The 18394-nt window shown below is 38.0% G+C and overlaps 1 protein-coding gene across 1 annotated transcript in view; it reads right to left on the bottom strand.

The window, feature by feature from the left end:
- Lrrc40 (leucine rich repeat containing 40) overlaps positions 1-18394 on the bottom strand; it is a 49197-nt gene that overhangs the window by 12762 nt on the left and 18041 nt on the right. The window contains exons 10-12 of the mRNA XM_042682856.1: positions 3923-4031; positions 2643-2750; positions 1159-1269 (exon numbers count right to left, since the gene is read on the bottom strand). Coding sequence (XP_042538790.1) covers positions 1159-1269; positions 2643-2750; positions 3923-4031 — 328 coding nt within the window. The remainder of the gene's footprint in view (positions 1-1158; positions 1270-2642; positions 2751-3922; positions 4032-18394) is intronic.

The raw sequence follows: 18394 nt of genomic DNA, 5'->3' as shown, positions 1-18394 counted from the left end.
GGCTTTTTCACAATAATAATAATAAAAAAGAAACACAGAGACAGAGATAGAAGAGGGACAATTAGCATAGCAAGAAGAGCTATGCTCTTTCATTTTTATGAGAGGTTTAGTGTATAGTTCAGTCAAGGGCCAGACTGTATATGCCATGAAATATCCAGCTAAAAAGAGCTAAGAAGCATAACTTTAAACTAAAACCACCTGTAATAACAATATAAAAGTATGAGAGTAACCTAGGGAATAAAGATATTTTTACAAATAAAAATTTTAAATCAAGCCAAGTGCCAGTGACACTCCTGTAACCCTAGCTACTCTGGAGGCTGAGATCTGAGAATCCTAATCAAATCCAAACCAGGTTAAAAAAGTCCATCAGATGCTTATCTATAATTAATCATCAAAAAGCCAGAGAAACAAGTATGACTCAAGTGGTAGAGCACCAGCCTTGAGCAAAAAAGCCATGTGAGAGTATGAGGCACTAAGGTCACACCCCAGTACAAAATGAAAATTTTAAATTATATCAGAGCAAATAAATTACTATGTAATTCTGTTTCCCTTTAAAGAACTGTCAAACTTCTGATACTGTCACTCCAAATTGGACATAAACTAAACCTCATATTATTTATGAATAGATCAAAATAGTTTCTATTATTTTTGCCAGACATACTATTCTTTTACTTTATGGCTTTGCGTATTAAATGTAGTATTTTAAACCAAGTAGGTTCCTTAAAGAGAAGTCATGCAAGCTGCTCGACTAGGGAGGGCTGTGTCAGCCCTCAACAATTTAGCCTGGCACCAGTGGCTCACGCCTGTAATCCTAGCTACTCAGGAGGCTGAGATCTAAGGATCCCGGTTCAAAGCCAGCCCAGGCAGGAAAGTCCGTGAGACTCTTATATCCAATAAACCACTAGAAAACTGGAAGTGGCTCTGTAGCTCAAGTGGTAGAGCGCTCACCTTGAGCTGAAGAGCACAGGGTCAGTGCCCAAGCCGAGTTCAAGCCCCATGACCAACCAACCAAATAAATAAATAGATAGATAAATAAATAAATACATGAAAGACAAGTTCTACATTTACCTATGTAATATGACTTAAAGGGCTAATAAAGCAAACATCAAAGAAAAATTATATCTTTTTCTAAATCAAGCAAAGAGTATCAATAAATACCTTAGATCTAAAAAAGTCAATTTTTGAAGCATACATAACTCCACGGATATAAAGGAGAGTTTATTAAAACTGAGATTGACATCAGACACCATTTCCTTCAGTTCTACAATCCTGAAACAGAAACAATTTTAAAAATGTTACCAACTGCATCAAGTCAGAACTATATGCAGATTACTATATTACTTCTGCTGAAATGATTTTCTGTACTTTTTACTTTTTCACAAACATTCCAAAGATTTTACATGCATAAATAATAAGCATAAAACATTAAATGACCTTACTATTTTCTGTGTAAAATCTTCCACTTGACCTTAAGTGTATGTTGAAGCAATTTAAAACTCCACTTTTCTGTGTTTAAGCCAATTGGCACAAAGGAGACTAACAGACCTATTATTATATCTTAATTTGAATCCATAAAACAAACAGGTATGGATCTATAGCATAGTGATTTTCTATTTTTTTTCTACTAACTATATGTTACTTCAATATATTTAAATTTTGTTTGAAATATGTCAACTTTGTTTGGGTATATGGTTTTCTGCTAGCTAACCAGTATTTTTCAAAATAAAAGTTCACAAACTAGCTGGACGCTGGTGGCTCGCACCTGTAATCCTAGCTATTCAGGAAGCTGAGATTTGAGGATCACAGTTCAAAGCCAACCCGGGCAGGAAAGACTGTGAGACTCCTATCTCCAATAAACCACCAGAAAACCGGAAGTGGTGTTGTAGCTCAAGTGGTACAGTGCTCGCCTTGAGCTGAAGAGCTGAAGGACAGCGCCCAGGCCCAGAGTTCAAGCCCCACGACCGACAAAAAAAAGAAGTTCACAAACTAAAGATTTTGCTAGCTCACAACAATAAAGATGCATTAAACAGTACAAATTACCTATTAATCCACTGCATTGGGTGAGCTCTTTAACAATTTACTTGTGATGTTCATTATTATTTTTTTGGGGGGTGTCTTGGGACTTGAGCTCAGGACTGGGGCATTGTTCCTGAGCTATTTTGCTCATCTAGAGCTCTACCACTTGAGCCACAGCTCCACTTCTGGACTTTTGGTGATTAACTGGTGCCAGAGTGCCACTTCTGTATTCTGGTGTTTAATTGGAAATAAGAATCTCACGGACTTTTCTGCTTGGGCTAGCTTTGAACTGCAATCCTCAGACCTCAGCCTCTTGACTAGCTAAGGATTACAGGTATGAGCCACTAGTGCCCAGCTTTTTCCTCTTGTGTTTGTTAGAAAGAAAAAGTAATTTCATATTTTATGAATTCTAATATCTATTTTCCTTTACAGTGTATGAGAAATAAAGTGTTCACAATAATGTATACTACTCAAAACAATTGAAAAAAGTAATAATAGTAATACAGGAAATTTAATTTTATTACTTAATTTGTTTAAACCATGGGAAATCATTTCACAAATAAGCTGTAATACAACTGAGAACAAATGATGTTTTAATGGAAATTGCAGTGAAAAAGAGTTCTTACCTTTTCGGAATTTCAGATAGATGATTCTTACTGAAGTTAATAGAAGTGATTATGTTGCCTTTCACGGAATCAAATACTTCATCAGGAATCAAAGCTGTTTGCTTATCACTAAATGAAAAATTATTTTTAAAATGAAATATTCTTATCAATCCAGAAGATGACTATTTTATTACGGTTTGATTATTACCATTATTTTTTTTTTAATTTAAAAGTGCTGCCAAAAACAAAACAATTACAAAAAGCCTGAGAACATTTTGAAAGTGGTACTGTGGCTGCAGTGGTAAAATACTAGCCTTGAACACAAAGAAACTCAAGGACAGTGCCCAAGTCCCTGAGGTCAAGCCACAGGACTGGCAATAAATAAATAAATAAATAAATAAATAAAGTGCTGGAGGCATGGATGCCTCGTGAGCATGAAGCTCTGAGTTCAAATCCCAGTATTGCCAAAACATTAAACAATAAAAAATATTTTATAAAGTTTTCAAACTAATTATGAAATTTTATGAAGAATGACACAAAAACTTACAAACACATAAAGTGTTAGGAATTCAGAAAGTTAGGAATTCAGAAAATATATTGTGTCACATCTGCACGTTTCACATGTCCAAGTGTGGGGTGAAAAGAGCAGACATATTTTTAGGGTGTGGGAAACCTATAAGTAATACAGTAAGTAAATAGTTCTTTCTTCTACTGCTCAGTAAGGAAATAGAAAAACTTAGAAAAAATTATATTAAATGAAGTAACCCAGACCCAGAGACACACAAGTTGCATGGCTTCCCTAATTTGTGGAAGCTAGAATGTGCCTATAAATCTGGAAGTAAACACTGAGTAGCACCCAGTTATAAATGAATTAAGTGAAGTATAACAGACTGTATGGACAATGCAAATAGTATAATTCTTTAGAAAGACTTAGTAAAAGCCCAACAAAATAAGTACCAGAAAATGGGTATTTGTGCCAGGGTAAGGGCAAATGGAAAGAGGTAGAAGAATGAATGGGAGAAATGAGTAGAATGCAAGCAAGGACACATTGCACATGCCACAGAACTGGAAAAAACAAGGGAAGGGAATGAGTCAAAGGGGGATGAAGATATTAAAGGGATGACACAGATCAAGATGCACTGTATATATAAATTGCTTTATAGAACTTAGCCTCCTGAGTAGCTAGGATTACAAATGTGAGCCATTGGTACCTGGCCCATGTAGCTTTTTTTTTTTCTGAAGGACTCTTTTTCAAATTTTCCCTATGTGTTTTGTAATATTTACAACAATGAATTACATACCTGTAGTCTAATAATTTTAATGTGATGATAGAGTGCACATTGACTCTGGACTCACTTGGTAGTGTCATAGCAGTCTCAGTACGAGAGTCACTCTGGCTAGGTTCATCATCTGGCAAAAGAGTTATATAAAACCAAAATTTATACTATGAAGTCATTTTTAAATTCTTTTTGTGTGTGTGTGCCAGTGCTGGGGCTTGAATTCAGGGCATGAACTTTGCCTCTGAGCTTATTTTGTTCAAGGCTAGTGCTCTGTCACTTCAGCCACAGCTCCACTTCCAAATTTTTCTAGTAGTTTAGTGGAGATAAGAGTCTCAGACTTTGCTGCCTGTGCTGGCTCTGAACCGTGATCCTCAGATCTCAGCCTTTTGAGGAATTAAAAGTTAATCCTAACCACCCAGAAGGATCATAGCTCAAAGCTGGCCTGGGCAAAAAAGCCTATGAAGTTCTTATCTTTATTTTTTTTGATTTTTTTATTGTGAAAATACTGTACAGAGTGGTTACAATTACATGGGCAAGACAATGAGTACATTTCTTATCAAGCATTGTAGCCTCCTCCTTTGTTTGCCCTTTCCATCCCTTCCCAGCTCCCCACCCCCCGCCTACCAAAGTTGTAAAGTTCGTTTTCGACATGACAACTTGTACTGTCCAGCAAAAAGCCACTAAAGAGGGATGTACTCTTCTAAAAAGGGGACTGATCTGAAAGATAAATTTACTTGTCATTAATTTTCACAAATCGGTTAATTTTTTATCATGTTCATTTCATGTGTACTTAAACCTAAATAACAATAAAAAAAATTCATTTGGGTGCTGGTGGCTCATGACAGTAATCCTAGCTACTCAGGATATTTTGAGGTTCATAGTACAAAGCCAGCCCAGGCAGGAAAGTCCATGAGACTTATCTCCAATTTACCACCAAGAAGGCCTGAAATGGAGATCTGGCTCAAATAGTAGAGTACTAACCTTGAATAGAAAAGCTCAAAGACAGCACCCATTTCCTGAGTTCAAGCCTAGGACCAACACACATATACAAAATCAAATTTAAAAGACCCACTAAACAGCAAGTTCAATGAATGAAAGCAGAGACACACCAAATTATTGTAATTTTTTTTTTAGTATTGGGGTTTAAACTCTGGGCCTAATGCTTGCAGTTGCTCTACTACAGAATCACATCCTTAACCCTACTATCATCAAAACAATGGGAGAAAAGATCCTGTAAGTTTCCAGTGAGAAAAACACCCTATTAACTGTGCAAGTAACTGGCTGCAAAATAATAGGACAATCCATTAATCTGGGAAAAGAAAAAGTGTGTGTGTGTGTGTGTGTGTGTGTGTGTGTGTGTGTACACACGTGGGCTCCTAAGGCTTTAACTCAAGGCCTGAGTGCTGTCACTAGTTGTTCCAGACTAGCAATCTACAACTTGAGCCACAGTTCCACTTTCAGCTTCTTGGTGGTTCACTGGAGATTGATTTTCCTTCCTTGTCTGGCTTGGAACCACCACCATCCTCACATCTCAGCCTCCTGATTAGCTAGGATCACAGGAAGAAACCACTAGCACCATGAACAACACACTCTTTTATTCAGGTGGGAGAGTAGTACTGGAATTTGAATTCAAGGCCTTGCCTTGCATTTGTTAGACAAACACTCTACCACCTGAAGCACACATAAGACCCTTTTGCTTTTTTTTCAGATACGGTCTCAACTTTTTCCAGGGCAACCTTAGACCACAAACTTCTTATCTCCACTCCCACAAAACTGGGAATTCCAGCTTATTTTTTGAAATAGGATTTTGTTATTTTTTATGGTTTAGGCTATCATGGAATCATGATCCTCCTACCTACACCTTTGCAAAGCTGGGATTACAAGGGTATTTTTAGGAAATTCTCCACATTGATTTATTTGATGAGCTAGAGGACATGTGGGCCATTTATCTGAATGCATGTCACCTACTCAGGGTCCTCAGGGCTTCAATTAATACATTTCAAGCAAGCACGATTGATTATTCTGCACTTGTAGTAGTACATTTGTTTTTTTGTTCCTTCATTCTGTAACATCAACATATTTATTAACTAGTAAGTACTACTACAGTAAGACATGAAGACAGAAGATGAACTGAGTTCTAGTGAACAAGATAAACAGAAAACACCTGTACCATGTTTTGTGGTTTAAGTACATATTTGTGAGATCAGAGTTTTGTTCTCAACCTGTACACGCAATTCTTGTATGAATCTTTGAATACCTTCCTCATGCTCATGAGATTACTGTAGTAATTTTTGATTAGCCTCAACATGCTCATAAAGTTCCTGTATTAATCTTTAGTTTGCCTTGTCTTGCTCCCTATTATGCTCGCACTGAATTCTTTGCAGTTTTTCAATCTTTTCATTCATCATGTTTACCAATAGTGTTTGTAGAGCTTTTTGGGAACTCTCCTCTGGATTGTTAATTAACTGTTCTGTAACCTGATTATCATGAGTGGGAGCTGAGATACCTGGCTTGCCATTTTTCTTGTATTTCTCTGGCTTGTTCTGCCCATTTGGTATGAAAGCAACACCAGTTTTGTGCTAGAACACTATATGAAGGCAAGCATCAACCAAAGTCCTGTAGTTGCATAGTCAAAATGGCTGTAGATACAATCTAGTTCAACAGATACAATCTATTCAACATCAAACAATTATGGATTAATGGGCTAAGGACATCCAAGAGGGATTCAACAAACCAGAAATTATTAGGTTTAGGGAGAATTGTGGGGAAAAATAGGATTACTGAGATGTGGAGAGGTAAAAGGAGAGTGAGTTTAACCAAGTCCTAATATCAAACAGGGAAATGATAGGACAGAGTGATAGGAGAGATATTAAAAAAACAAAAAATGGAAAAACAAAAATTTAAATAAAAAATGAAACACTTAAAATTAAGTATAAAGAAATGATATTGAGAGAAGAAAGGGATAGGATGAGAGGAGGGGAAAGATAAAAATGAAAAAATAAAAATAAAAATTCTTAAAATTGGAATACTTCAAAGTTATATAGCCAAAAAGAAATAATACGACTATTAAAGAAGTTAAGCTTAAGAGGTTGTGAATTGAGTAATAAGTTTCTGGATTAAGTATGTACACAATGAGGGATAAGGTCTAATAATCAACGATAGATATATATGAGCAGAACAGCAATTAAGTCATACAAAAAAGAGAAAAAAAAGAGCCAAAAGGTCAAAAGAGATTTTGAAAAAAGCACACACACGCACACGCACACACACACACACACACACTCCTAAAATAAAAATTATGAAAGAAAAAAATAGAAAACAATTAAAAATAGTAATAAAAATAGGTAGACAAAAGAGCTCTTTGATTTTTTTTTTTTTGGAGGGGGGTACAGGGGGTGGTGAGGAGGAAGATCTTGTATCTCCCCTGTGTCCGTAACCAGTCTCCAAGTCTCTGGTCTGCTTTTGGTGTTTGGTTTTCCTGTGGCTTAATTTGTGATTTAGAAGTGCCTGGGAAATCTCCCAAAAGAGTAACTACCACAGAAGGAAGGCAAACATATGCCTGTCTACAGAATTTAAAAGAATTTGGTACTGTGTTAAAACATTTTAATATCTGATTTTATTATCCTGCATTAAAATGAAAGAAACCAAATAAATACTTATTTTCTAAAGCAAGAGAGCTAGGGTTTAGGAGGAGAAGTGAACCTTAGGAAAACCACTAACAGTATTGGCAAAGCTTATAGATACTATGAACTCTATATAAACTCTATGAACAGGAAAAAAAAGCCAAGTCCTTGAAGGAAAAGTGGTCCATGATATGGTATTTGAGAGGGAAGAGTATAATGGCACAAATATGATCCCTAGTATAGCAACATCAGTCTCACCTGGACACTTGTTAAAAATATAATTTTTCAACCAGGCCTAGTGTTACACAACTGCCAATCTCAACACTTAGGAAACTGAGATAGGATTGTGAATTCTCAGACCATCCTGAACTATAGAGTGAGTGTGAGGTAGATCCTGTCTCAGGAAAAAAAAAAAGAAAAATGCAAACATTTTGGCTCCACTTATAAGAAATGTGAGAGTGAGGCCTAACAATCTGTTTTACCAAGCCCTCAGTGATTTCAACAGACATTAAAGTTTACAAACCACTATTTTCTTTTGTTGAGCACACCACTTATATTTTTAAAAAGATTAGTAAGAAATTTCAAAGAAACTGAAAATATATCAAATTATACAATATGTGCACAATTTATGGGAAGATTTGTACAGTTCATTTAACAAATCTACTGGAAATTTTATTTAAATTTACTGCAGTGCTTAGGCTCAAGCCCAGGACCTTACACATTCCAGGCAAGTGTGCTATCACTAATCTACAACTCACCCTAGTAATTTTAAAGAAACATGATCTTGCAGCTTAATAGTGCAAAAGTGTTAATGAGCATCATTGAAGTTTGATGTAAGTCTAAATTCTTTTTGCTAGGGGACAGTATGTTTCCTTTCCTTTGCTTCTAATAGCCACACATATTCCCTGGTTCACAGTCTTCTTCTTCCATCTTCAAAACCAGCAATAATTGGTTTTTCTTACATTGTATCATACTGACCTCTTTAGCATCTTCTGTCTGTTTTTAAGAATCCTTGTGATAATGTTGGGCATTGCATTTAATCTATTACAACATCTTTATTTTACTCTTATTTAAATGATGAGCAGGGGCTGGGAAGGTGGCTCAGTGGTAGAGCGCTTGCCTTGCATGCATGAGGCCCTGGGTTCCATTCCTCAGCACAACATAAGCAAAAAGAAAAAAGCCGGAAGTGGCGCTGTGGCTCAAGTGGTAGAGCGCTAGCCTTGAGCTGAAGAGCTGAGGGACAGTGCCCAGGCCCAGAGTTCAGGCCCCACGACCAGACCCCAAACAAAAAAAATGATGAGCAATCTTAATTGCCTTCTGCCATGTAAGAACAGTACCACGTTGCAGGGATTAAGATGTGGAAATTGTGAGGTTAGTATTCTATCTACTATAGAAATAGCACAGCAAGATGGTACAGGTAATACAGTAAGAAATTACACTGCAACGTAAAGGCAGTTTTAGCAACAAATAATTAAGCTTAAAAATTATGTTGACTAGCCGGGCACCGGTGGCTCACGCCTGTAATCCTAGCTACTCAGGAGGCTGAGATCTGAGGATCTTGGTTCAAAGCCAGCCCGGGCAGGAAAGTTTGTGAGACTCTTATCTCCAATAAACCACTAGAAAACCGGAAGTGGTGCTGTAGCTCAAGCGGTAGAGCGCTGGCTTTGAGCTGAAGAGCACAGAGACAGTGCCCAAGCCCAGAGTTCAAGCCCCACAACCAACAACAACAACAAAAAAAATTATGATGACAGAGATCGGAAGAAGATGGTGGAGGAGAAGCTGGAGGCTAAATAAGCTCTCGCATAGAAATCAGTTTTATTGTTCCAGTGAACAGTCATAGGTTAGAGAATCACACCAAGTATGTCATCATGGTACAGAGAGTTTGGCCAGGGAGGGAAAATCCAGGCAGCTTGATCAAGGAGACAGATCTGAGCACTTGCCAGTAGCATTGGATGCAGCGGCTGCGGTGGCAGCCATAGCCGCCATACCAACAGAGAAAGTCTGGGACACAAAGGCACCAGACGGGGCATGCGAGCAGATTCTACTCACTACCAGCAAGAACTGACAAGGAGCAGAAATCTTCATCCTGCTGATCGAAAACCAGGGACAGCCCAGGAACCAAGAGCCTAGCTTGAGTAGAACCCTGACATCCTCACTCCTTCTCACCTTCTCACCTCCACCTTTGATACTGACAAAGACCAGGCTGAGCAGCTAGCTCCAACCCAGGCCTTGGAAGGAAACAATTGGAGCCATTAGCAGGACACAGGAACCTGACCTGACTTGCTAGGCTCAGCTTCACCCAGGGGAAAGTCACCCCACCCAGGCAGAGGAAATCTGCCCCCAGAGGAGTGACTATCTTCACTGGGTAAACAGAGCCAGAGGCTGCCCCTCCCCACAGCAGCCTAAACAAACAATTGAAACTCAGTAAACATAAACCCTGAGAATGGCACCAGGCTGGGCTCTGTGAGTGTCTTAGGAGCTAGCCTCTCTGGAAAAAGCTATTGTTTGCTGAAAGGCCTCAACCCTACCCAGAACCTAGCCTCATCACAGCATCTCCAAACTAGAGGAAACAGCCCTCTCCCTCTTTTGTGATACTCAAAGCAGATCTCCCTCCCATGAACTAGCCTGGGAGGAGGATCACAAAGTCCTGGATAAGGCAGGGCTGTCTGCCTGCTCAAACTGACTTAAGAAACCAATTAAGCCACAGGAAAACCAAACACCAAAAGCAGACCAGAGACTTGGAGACTGGTTACGGACACAGGGGAGATACAAGATCTTCCTCCTCACCACCCCCTGTACCCCCCTCCAAAAAAAAAAAAAAAAAAAATCAAAGAGCTCTTTTGTCTACCTATTTTTATTACTATTTTTAATTGTTTTCTATTTTTTTCTTTCATAATTTTTATTTTAGGAGTGTGTGTGTGTGTGTGTGTGCGCGTGTGCGTGTGTGTGCTTTTTTCAAAATCTCTTTTGACCTTTTGGCTCTTTTTTTTCTCTTTTTTGTATGACTTAATTGCTGTTCTGCTCATATATATCTATCGTTGATTATTAGACCTTATCCCTCATTGTGTACATACTTAATCCAGAAACTTATTACTCAATTCACAACCTCTTAAGCTTAACTTCTTTAATAGTCGTATTATTTCTTTTTGGCTATATAACTTTGAAGTATTCCAATTTTAAGAATTTTTATTTTTATTTTTTCATTTTTATCTTTCCCCTCCTCTCATCCTATCCCTTTCTTCTCTCAATATCATTTCTTTATACTTAATTTTAAGTGTTTCATTTTTTATTTAAATTTTTGTTTTTCCATTTTTTGTTTTTTTAATATCTCTCCTATCACTCTGTCCTATCATTTCCCTGTTTGATATTAGGACTTGGTTAAACTCACTCTCCTTTTACCTCTCCACATCTCAGTAATCCTATTTTTCCCCACAATTCTCCCTAAACCTAATAATTTCTGGTTTGTTGAATCCCTCTTGGATGTCCTTAGCCCATTAATCCATAATTGTTTGATGTTGAATAGATTGTATCTGTTGAACTAGATTGTATCTACAGCCATTTTGACTATGCAACTACAGGACTTTGGTTGATGCTTGCCTTCATATAGTGTTCTAGCACAAAACTGGTGTTGCTTTCATACCAAATGGGCAGAACAAGCCAGAGAAATACAAGAAAAATGGCAAGCCAGGTATCTCAGCTCCCACTCATGATAATCAGGTTACAGAACAGTTAATTAACAATCCAGAGGAGAGTTCCCAAAAAGCTCTACAAACACTATTGGTAAACATGATGAATGAAAAGATTGAAAAACTGCAAAGAATTCAGTGCGAGCATAATAGGGAGCAAGACAAGGCAAACTAAAGATTAATACAGGAACTTTATGAGCATGTTGAGGCTAATCAAAAATTACTACAGTAATCTCATGAGCATGAGGAAGGTATTCAAAGATTCATACAAGAATTGCGTGTACAGGTTGAGAACAGTCAAAGAGAAAGACAGGAATTGCGTGAGCAGGCTGAAAACAGTCAAAGAGACACACAGGAATTTTGTGTGAGCATGAGGAAGCTAATCAAAGAGTAATACAGGAATTGTGTGAGCGAGATGAGAATAGACAAAGATCAACAGAGGCATTCATGGAATCCATAAACAGACAGCTGAAGGAATCCAGGGAGACAGAAAAGGAATGCTGAATGGAGCCCTTCAGAAGGAAAGGAAGTCCAAGGCAACAATAACTAATCAACTAAGTGATTTGAGAATAAATACTGAACACCAAATTAAGGAAGTAAAGAAGTTCATAGAAGATCTAAAACAAAGCTCCAACAAAGAATTTGAAGGCATCAAAGCCGACCAATTATAAGGAAAGGAAATAAAAAACAAAGTAGAAAGTCTTGACAGTAGGTTAGACCATGCAGAAGGTAAAAGTTCTGAGACTGAAGACAGCCTAGATATTATAAAGAAAGAATATACTACCTAAGACAAATCCAAGAAATATAGGAGATCTATTCAACATTTGGAAGACACCATCAGAAGGCCTAATCTGACAATAATGGGTATACAGGAGCACCTAGAGACAGAAGTTAATGGTCTAGGAAATTTATTTAACAGGATCCTAGCAGAGAACTTCCTAAACATGCAAAAAAATAGGCCTATTCAGATACAAGAAGCTTTTAGAATCCCAAATAGACCAGACCAGAACAGGACATCCCATTGTCACATTATAATCCACACAGGATCAACTCAGACCAAGGAAAGGATCCTTAAAGCTGTCAAGAAGAAAAAAACAATCACCTATAAGTGAAACCAGTTAGAATAACCTCAGATTTTTCAGCAGAGACAATTAAAACAAGAAGAGCCTGGAATGATGTATGCATGCCCTAAAGACAAACAACTATCAGCCAAGAATACTGTACCCAGCTAAACTCTCCTGTATAACAGAGGTCAAATAAAAACCTCCCATAGCAAAGAAAAACTGAAACAACATATCTCCACCAAACCAGCGCTACAAAAGATACTTAAAGGGCTGGGAAGGTGGCTCAGTGGTAGAGTGCTTGCCTTGCATGCATGAGGCCCTGGGTTCGATTCCTCAGCACCACATAAGCAAAAAGAAAAAGCCAGAAGTGGTGCTGTGGCTCAAGTGGTAGAACACTAGCCTTGAGATGAAGAGCTGAGGGACAGGGCCCAGGCCCAGAGTTCAAGCCCCACAACCGGACCCAAAAAAATAAAAAAGATAAAGATGTCTTACATATAGAAAACCAACAAGACCACAATAAAGGCCAAGAAACTGCATCCAAACTGAGAATCCAAGAACCATAGGAAGAACCCAGCTGTTGCAGCCCCCAAGAAGGTGGAACTACCTTGGCAGGAACTACCAAACACCTCTCTATCTGCTGCCTTCAAGAGTCACACCTTGCCCATAAAAACAAACATACTCTGAAAGTAAAAGGCTACAATAAAATCTACCAAGCAAACAGCCCCCACAATCAGGTGGGATCTGCAATACTAATATCAGATAAAATAGACTTTAATTAAAATTAGTGAGAAAAGATAAAGAAGGTCACTACATATGAATTAAGGAATCTCCCCTTCAGGAGGATATTACAATTCTAAATATTTATTCACCAAACAACAAAGCACCCAATTGTATCAAAGAAACACTACTTTCCCTCAAATCTCACATAGATCCAAAGACATTAATCACTGGGGACACAACACTATCTCCACTATATAGATCAACCCAACAAAAACTCAACAGAGAAACCAGAGATCTAAACAACTGCATAGATCAACTAGATTTAACAGACATCTACCGAATATTCAACCCAGCAACATCAGAATACACATTCTTCTCAGCAGCACACGGAACATTTTTCAAAACAGACCACATTTTAGGTCACAAAGCAAATTCAGAAACACTGAAGTAATGCCCTGCATTCTCTCAGACCACAAGGGAATAAAATTAAAACTCAACACCAGAAACTATCAAAGAAAGCCCTGTAAAATATGGAGACTGAACAATAACACACTGTTGAATCACGAGTAGGTCATGGAAGAGAGTAGAAAGGAAATTCAAATGTTCGTGATACTCAACAAAAATGAACACACAAATTACCAGCTCCTCTGGGACAGAGCAAAGGCAGTACTCAGAAGCAAGTTTATAGCTCTGAATTCCTACATCAACAAATTGGAGAAATCTGAAATCAACAGTTTAATGAGACATCTGAACCACCTTGAAAAAAAGCAGCAAGCTAAACCCCAATCCAATAGACAGAAAGAAATAATTAAAATTAAATCAGAATTAAACCAATTAGAATCCCCCACCAAAAAATAGAAAGAATCAACAAAACAAAGAGTTGGTTCTTTGAAAAAATTAACAAAATCGACAGACCCTTAGCAAATCTTTTCAGAAAAATAGAACAAACTCAGAGAATGGAAACATCACCACAGAAACAACCAAGCTCCAGAACATTATAAGGGAATACTTCTCAAATCTTTATACTAATGAGTTTCAGAACCTGGGAGAAATGGACAATTTCCTAGCAAATATTGACATGCCAAAACAAAACCAAGATGAGTTAAACTATCTTAACAGGCCCATATCAAGCACTGAAATAGAAACAGCAATAAGAGACTTCTCACCTAAGAAAAGCCCAGGATCACATGGATTTACAGCAGAATTCTACAAGGCCTTCAAAGCAGAACTCACACCAATACTCCTCCAACTCAACGAAATTGAAAGAGAAAGTTCACTACCAAACGAATTCTATGAAGCCATGATAACCCTCATCATAACCAGGCAGGGACTCATCAAAGAAAGAGAATTATAGACCCGTATCTTTGATGAACATTGATGCAAAACTTCTCAACAAAATTTTGGCCAATCAACTTCAACAATTCATCCAAAAAATCATACACCACGATCAAACAGGATTCATTTCAAGGATGCAAAGCTGGTTCAATACATGCAAATCAATTAATATAATTCATCACTTCAATAAGAGCAAGGATAAGAACCAAATGGTTATCTCAATAGATGCAGAAAAAGCATTTGACAAGATCCAACACCCTTTTATGATGAAGGCTCTGGAAAAATTAGGAATCCATGGAATATTCCTCAATACAATAAAGGCTCTATATGACAAACCTACAGCCAGCATTATACTTAATGGTGAAAAACTAAAGCCATTTCCTATTAACTCAGGAACAAGACAAGGATGTCCACTCTCTCCACTTCTCTTCAATTCAGTATTGAAATGCCTAGCTACAGCAATAAGACAAGATGCAAACATAAAGGGGATCCAAACAGGGAAAGATGAAGTAAAACTCTCCCTCTTAGCCGATGACATGATCTTGTATTTAAAGAATTTCATGGACTCCACTCCCAAATTACTCACGCTGATTTGAAGTTTGGCAAAGTAGCAGGGTATAAAATTAACCCTCAAAAATCAATGGTTTTCTGTAGGCTAACAATAAGAGCACAGATGAAATCAAGAAAGCAACTCCATTCCTAATAGCCCCACAAAAAATAAAATACCTAGGAATTAACTTAACCAAAGAAGTGAAGGGCCTCTATGATGAAAATTTTAAAAAACTGAAAAAGGAAATCAAAAGAGAACTTAGAAAGTGGAGAAAAGTGGAAAAAAACCTCCCATGCTCCTGGAAGGATCAACATCATGAAAACGGCAATACTTCCCAAGGCTATCTACAAATTCAATGTGATACCTATTAATATTCCAACCTCATCCTGCAAGGAATTAGAAGAGGCAATCCAAAAATCCATATGGAACAATAAAAGACCCCAAATAGCAAAAACGATCCTTAACACAAAGAACAGGAGGAATATCAATACCAAATTTCAAACTAATACAAAGCCATAGTAATCAAAACAGCTTGGTATTGACACAAGAAGAGACCTCAGAACCAATGGAATAGAATTGAAAACCCAGAAATGAACCCACAGAACTATAGCCACCTAATCTTCAATAAGGGAGCTAAAAAAATAGAATGGAAGAAAGACAGCCTCTTCAGTAAATGATGCTGGCAAAATTGGTTAACTACTTGTAGAAAACTAAAGCTAGATCCTTATATATCACCCTGCACCAGAATCAAATGCAAATGGATCAAAGACCTCGAAGTCAAAGCAGACACCCTGAAAACATTACAAGAAGAAATAGGAGAAACACTAGGTCTCCTTGGCATGGGCCGAAATTTTTTTAATAGATACCCAAAAACACAAGAAATCAAAGAAAGGTAAATGGGATTGCATGAAGTTGCAGAGCTTCCGCATGGCAAAGGACATAGCTAGCAAGATCAATCGAAAGCCCACAGATTTGGAGAAGATCTTCACTAGCCATACAACAGACAAGGGTTTCATATCTAAAATATACCTGGAACTCAAATTAAATCCCCCAACAACAAATCCTCAAAGAAATAACTGCCCAATAAATAAGTAGGCTAAAGACTTAAAGAGAAACTTCTCTGAAGAGGAAATGAAGATGGCCAAAAGACACATCAAGAAATGCTCAACCTCTCTAGCCATAAAAGAAATGCAAATCATTTTTTTTTCTTTTGGTCCGGTCGTGGGACCTGAACTCTGGGCCTGGGCGCTGTCCCTCAGCTCTTCAGCTCAAGGCTAGCACTCTACCACTTGAGCCACAGCACCACTTCGGGCTTTTTTTCTTTTTGCTTATGTGGTGCTGGGGAATCAAACCCAGGGCCTCATGCATGCAAGGCAAGCGCTCTACCACTGAGCCACCTTCCCAGCCCCAAGAAATGCAAATCAAAACAGTTAGAACAGCTATAATCAGCAACTCTAGTAACAACAGATGCTGGAGGGGATGTGGACAGAAGAGAACCCTATTGCATTGTTGGTAGGAGTGTAAACTTTTCAACCACTTTGGAAAGCAGTATGGAAGTTCTTCAAAAGACTCCACATAGAGCTCCTCTATGACCCAGTAATCCGATTTTTGGGCATTTAGCTGAATGATCAAAAACAAGACCATACTAATGCTACCAGCACAACTATGTTTATTGCAGCATTATTTACCAGGCTAAGATATGGAACCAACCCAGATGCCCCTCAGTAGATGAATGGATCAGGAAAATGTGGTATATGAAGTAAGCCAGGCCCAAAGAAACTTAGGTCCCATGTTTTCCCTTATTTGCAATAACTAGTATATGTCTGAGTCAAGCAGAAAAGGTCAGATAAGTTGATGTTAGGGAAATGAACCCTAAGATATGTATTCAAATGTTTTTTTCTTTCAGGTGATTGTTTCTCACACATGTATAAGATTATTTCTTTGTTGCTTTGCATGTCCCTCCCCCATGGTATAACCCCTGCTTTCATTGTATTTGAAGTTGGTATAATTTGTGGAGGGGAAGGGAAAAAACAAATCGTTTAAATAGGGATACAGGTGGATCCACTGCAACAATGAGATGTACAAGTCGTTATGTGGAAAAACGAACTTTACAACTTTGGTGGGGGGAGGGGGGAGGACTGGGTCGGGGGTAGGGGGAGAATGGGAAGGGATGGGAAGGGGAAACAAAGGAGGAGGCTACAATGCTTGATAAGAAATGGACTTATTATCTTGCCCAGGTAATTTTAACCCCTCAGTACAGCATTTTCACAATAAAAATAAAAATAAATAAAATTAAATAAAAGAAAATGTGGTATATATGCACAATGGAATTCTATGCCTCCATCAGAAAGAATGACATTGCCCCATTTGTTAGGAAATGGAAAGACTTGGGAAAAATTATATTAAGTGAAGTAAGCCAGGCCCAAAGAAACAAAGGTCCCATGGTTTCCCTTATTTGCAATAACTAGTATATATCTGAGACAAGCAGAAAAGGTCAGATAAGATGATGTTAAGCAAAATGAGCTCCAAGATAAGGACACAAGTGGTTTTTTTCTTTCTTGCTGTTGTTTCTAACATATTTATAAGGTACTATGTGATTTATTTTGTTTTGTATGTCCCTCCTCCTCTACGGTATAACCCTTGTTTTCACTATGTTTGATGTTGGTATAATTTGGGGAGCGGAAGGGAAAAACAAATTGTTTAAATAGGAATACAGGTTGACCCACTGCAACAAAACGGACAAGATGAGATGTACAAGATGCTATGTCAAGAAACTGGGGGGGGGGGGGGGGGGGGGGGGAGAGAGGAATGTGTGAAGATGGGAGGGAAGGGATGGGAAAAATAAAAGAGGCAATAATGCTTTATAAGAAATGTACTCATTACCTTGCTCCTGTGATTGTAACCCCTCTGTATAGTATTTTCACAATTAAAAAAAACTTATTTTAAAAAAATTATGATGACAAATAGTATGTTCCAGCAAAAAAACAAAAATACAAACAGTCATTTCTAAATAACTGAAATGTACTGAAAGCCAGGATCCAAAATCATGGGGCTATCTAGCAAGGGCTTCTTCCAGCATTCTCACATGACAGAAAGAAAAGAAGATGCTCCCTTTAACCTTAAACTGTTTCATGAAAGTGTCCATCCTATTCAGAGGCCCCTATCCTCATGACACAGTCCTCTCCTGAAAGCTACAGCTCTCAATAATGTTGCACTGGAGATTAAGTTTCAACACAAACTTCAAAGCACACACTAGGATTTAAGTATAAGAGTACCTGATGGGAGACTTTAGGAACCTAGCAGGACCACACCCTGAACAGACAAAATATCACTGCTACATATTTCCTACCCATAAACTGCAAAGACTGAAGTAACTACAGTCCTAACATTTCCAGTTTAAACTGGTCTTATAAAGTTCTCTGCTTAAAGTATATTCTTTTTTTTTTGTCAGTCTTGGGCTTCAACTTTGGGCCTGGGGGCTGTCCCTCAGCTCTTCAGCTCAAGGTGAGTGTTCT

This window comes from Dipodomys spectabilis, unplaced genomic scaffold, assembly GCF_019054845.1.
Source record: "Dipodomys spectabilis isolate Male_0828 unplaced genomic scaffold, ASM1905484v1 ptg000002l, whole genome shotgun sequence".
NCBI lineage: Eukaryota > Metazoa > Chordata > Mammalia > Rodentia > Heteromyidae > Dipodomys > Dipodomys spectabilis.
This window is presented reverse-complemented; position numbering and strand designations above follow the sequence as displayed.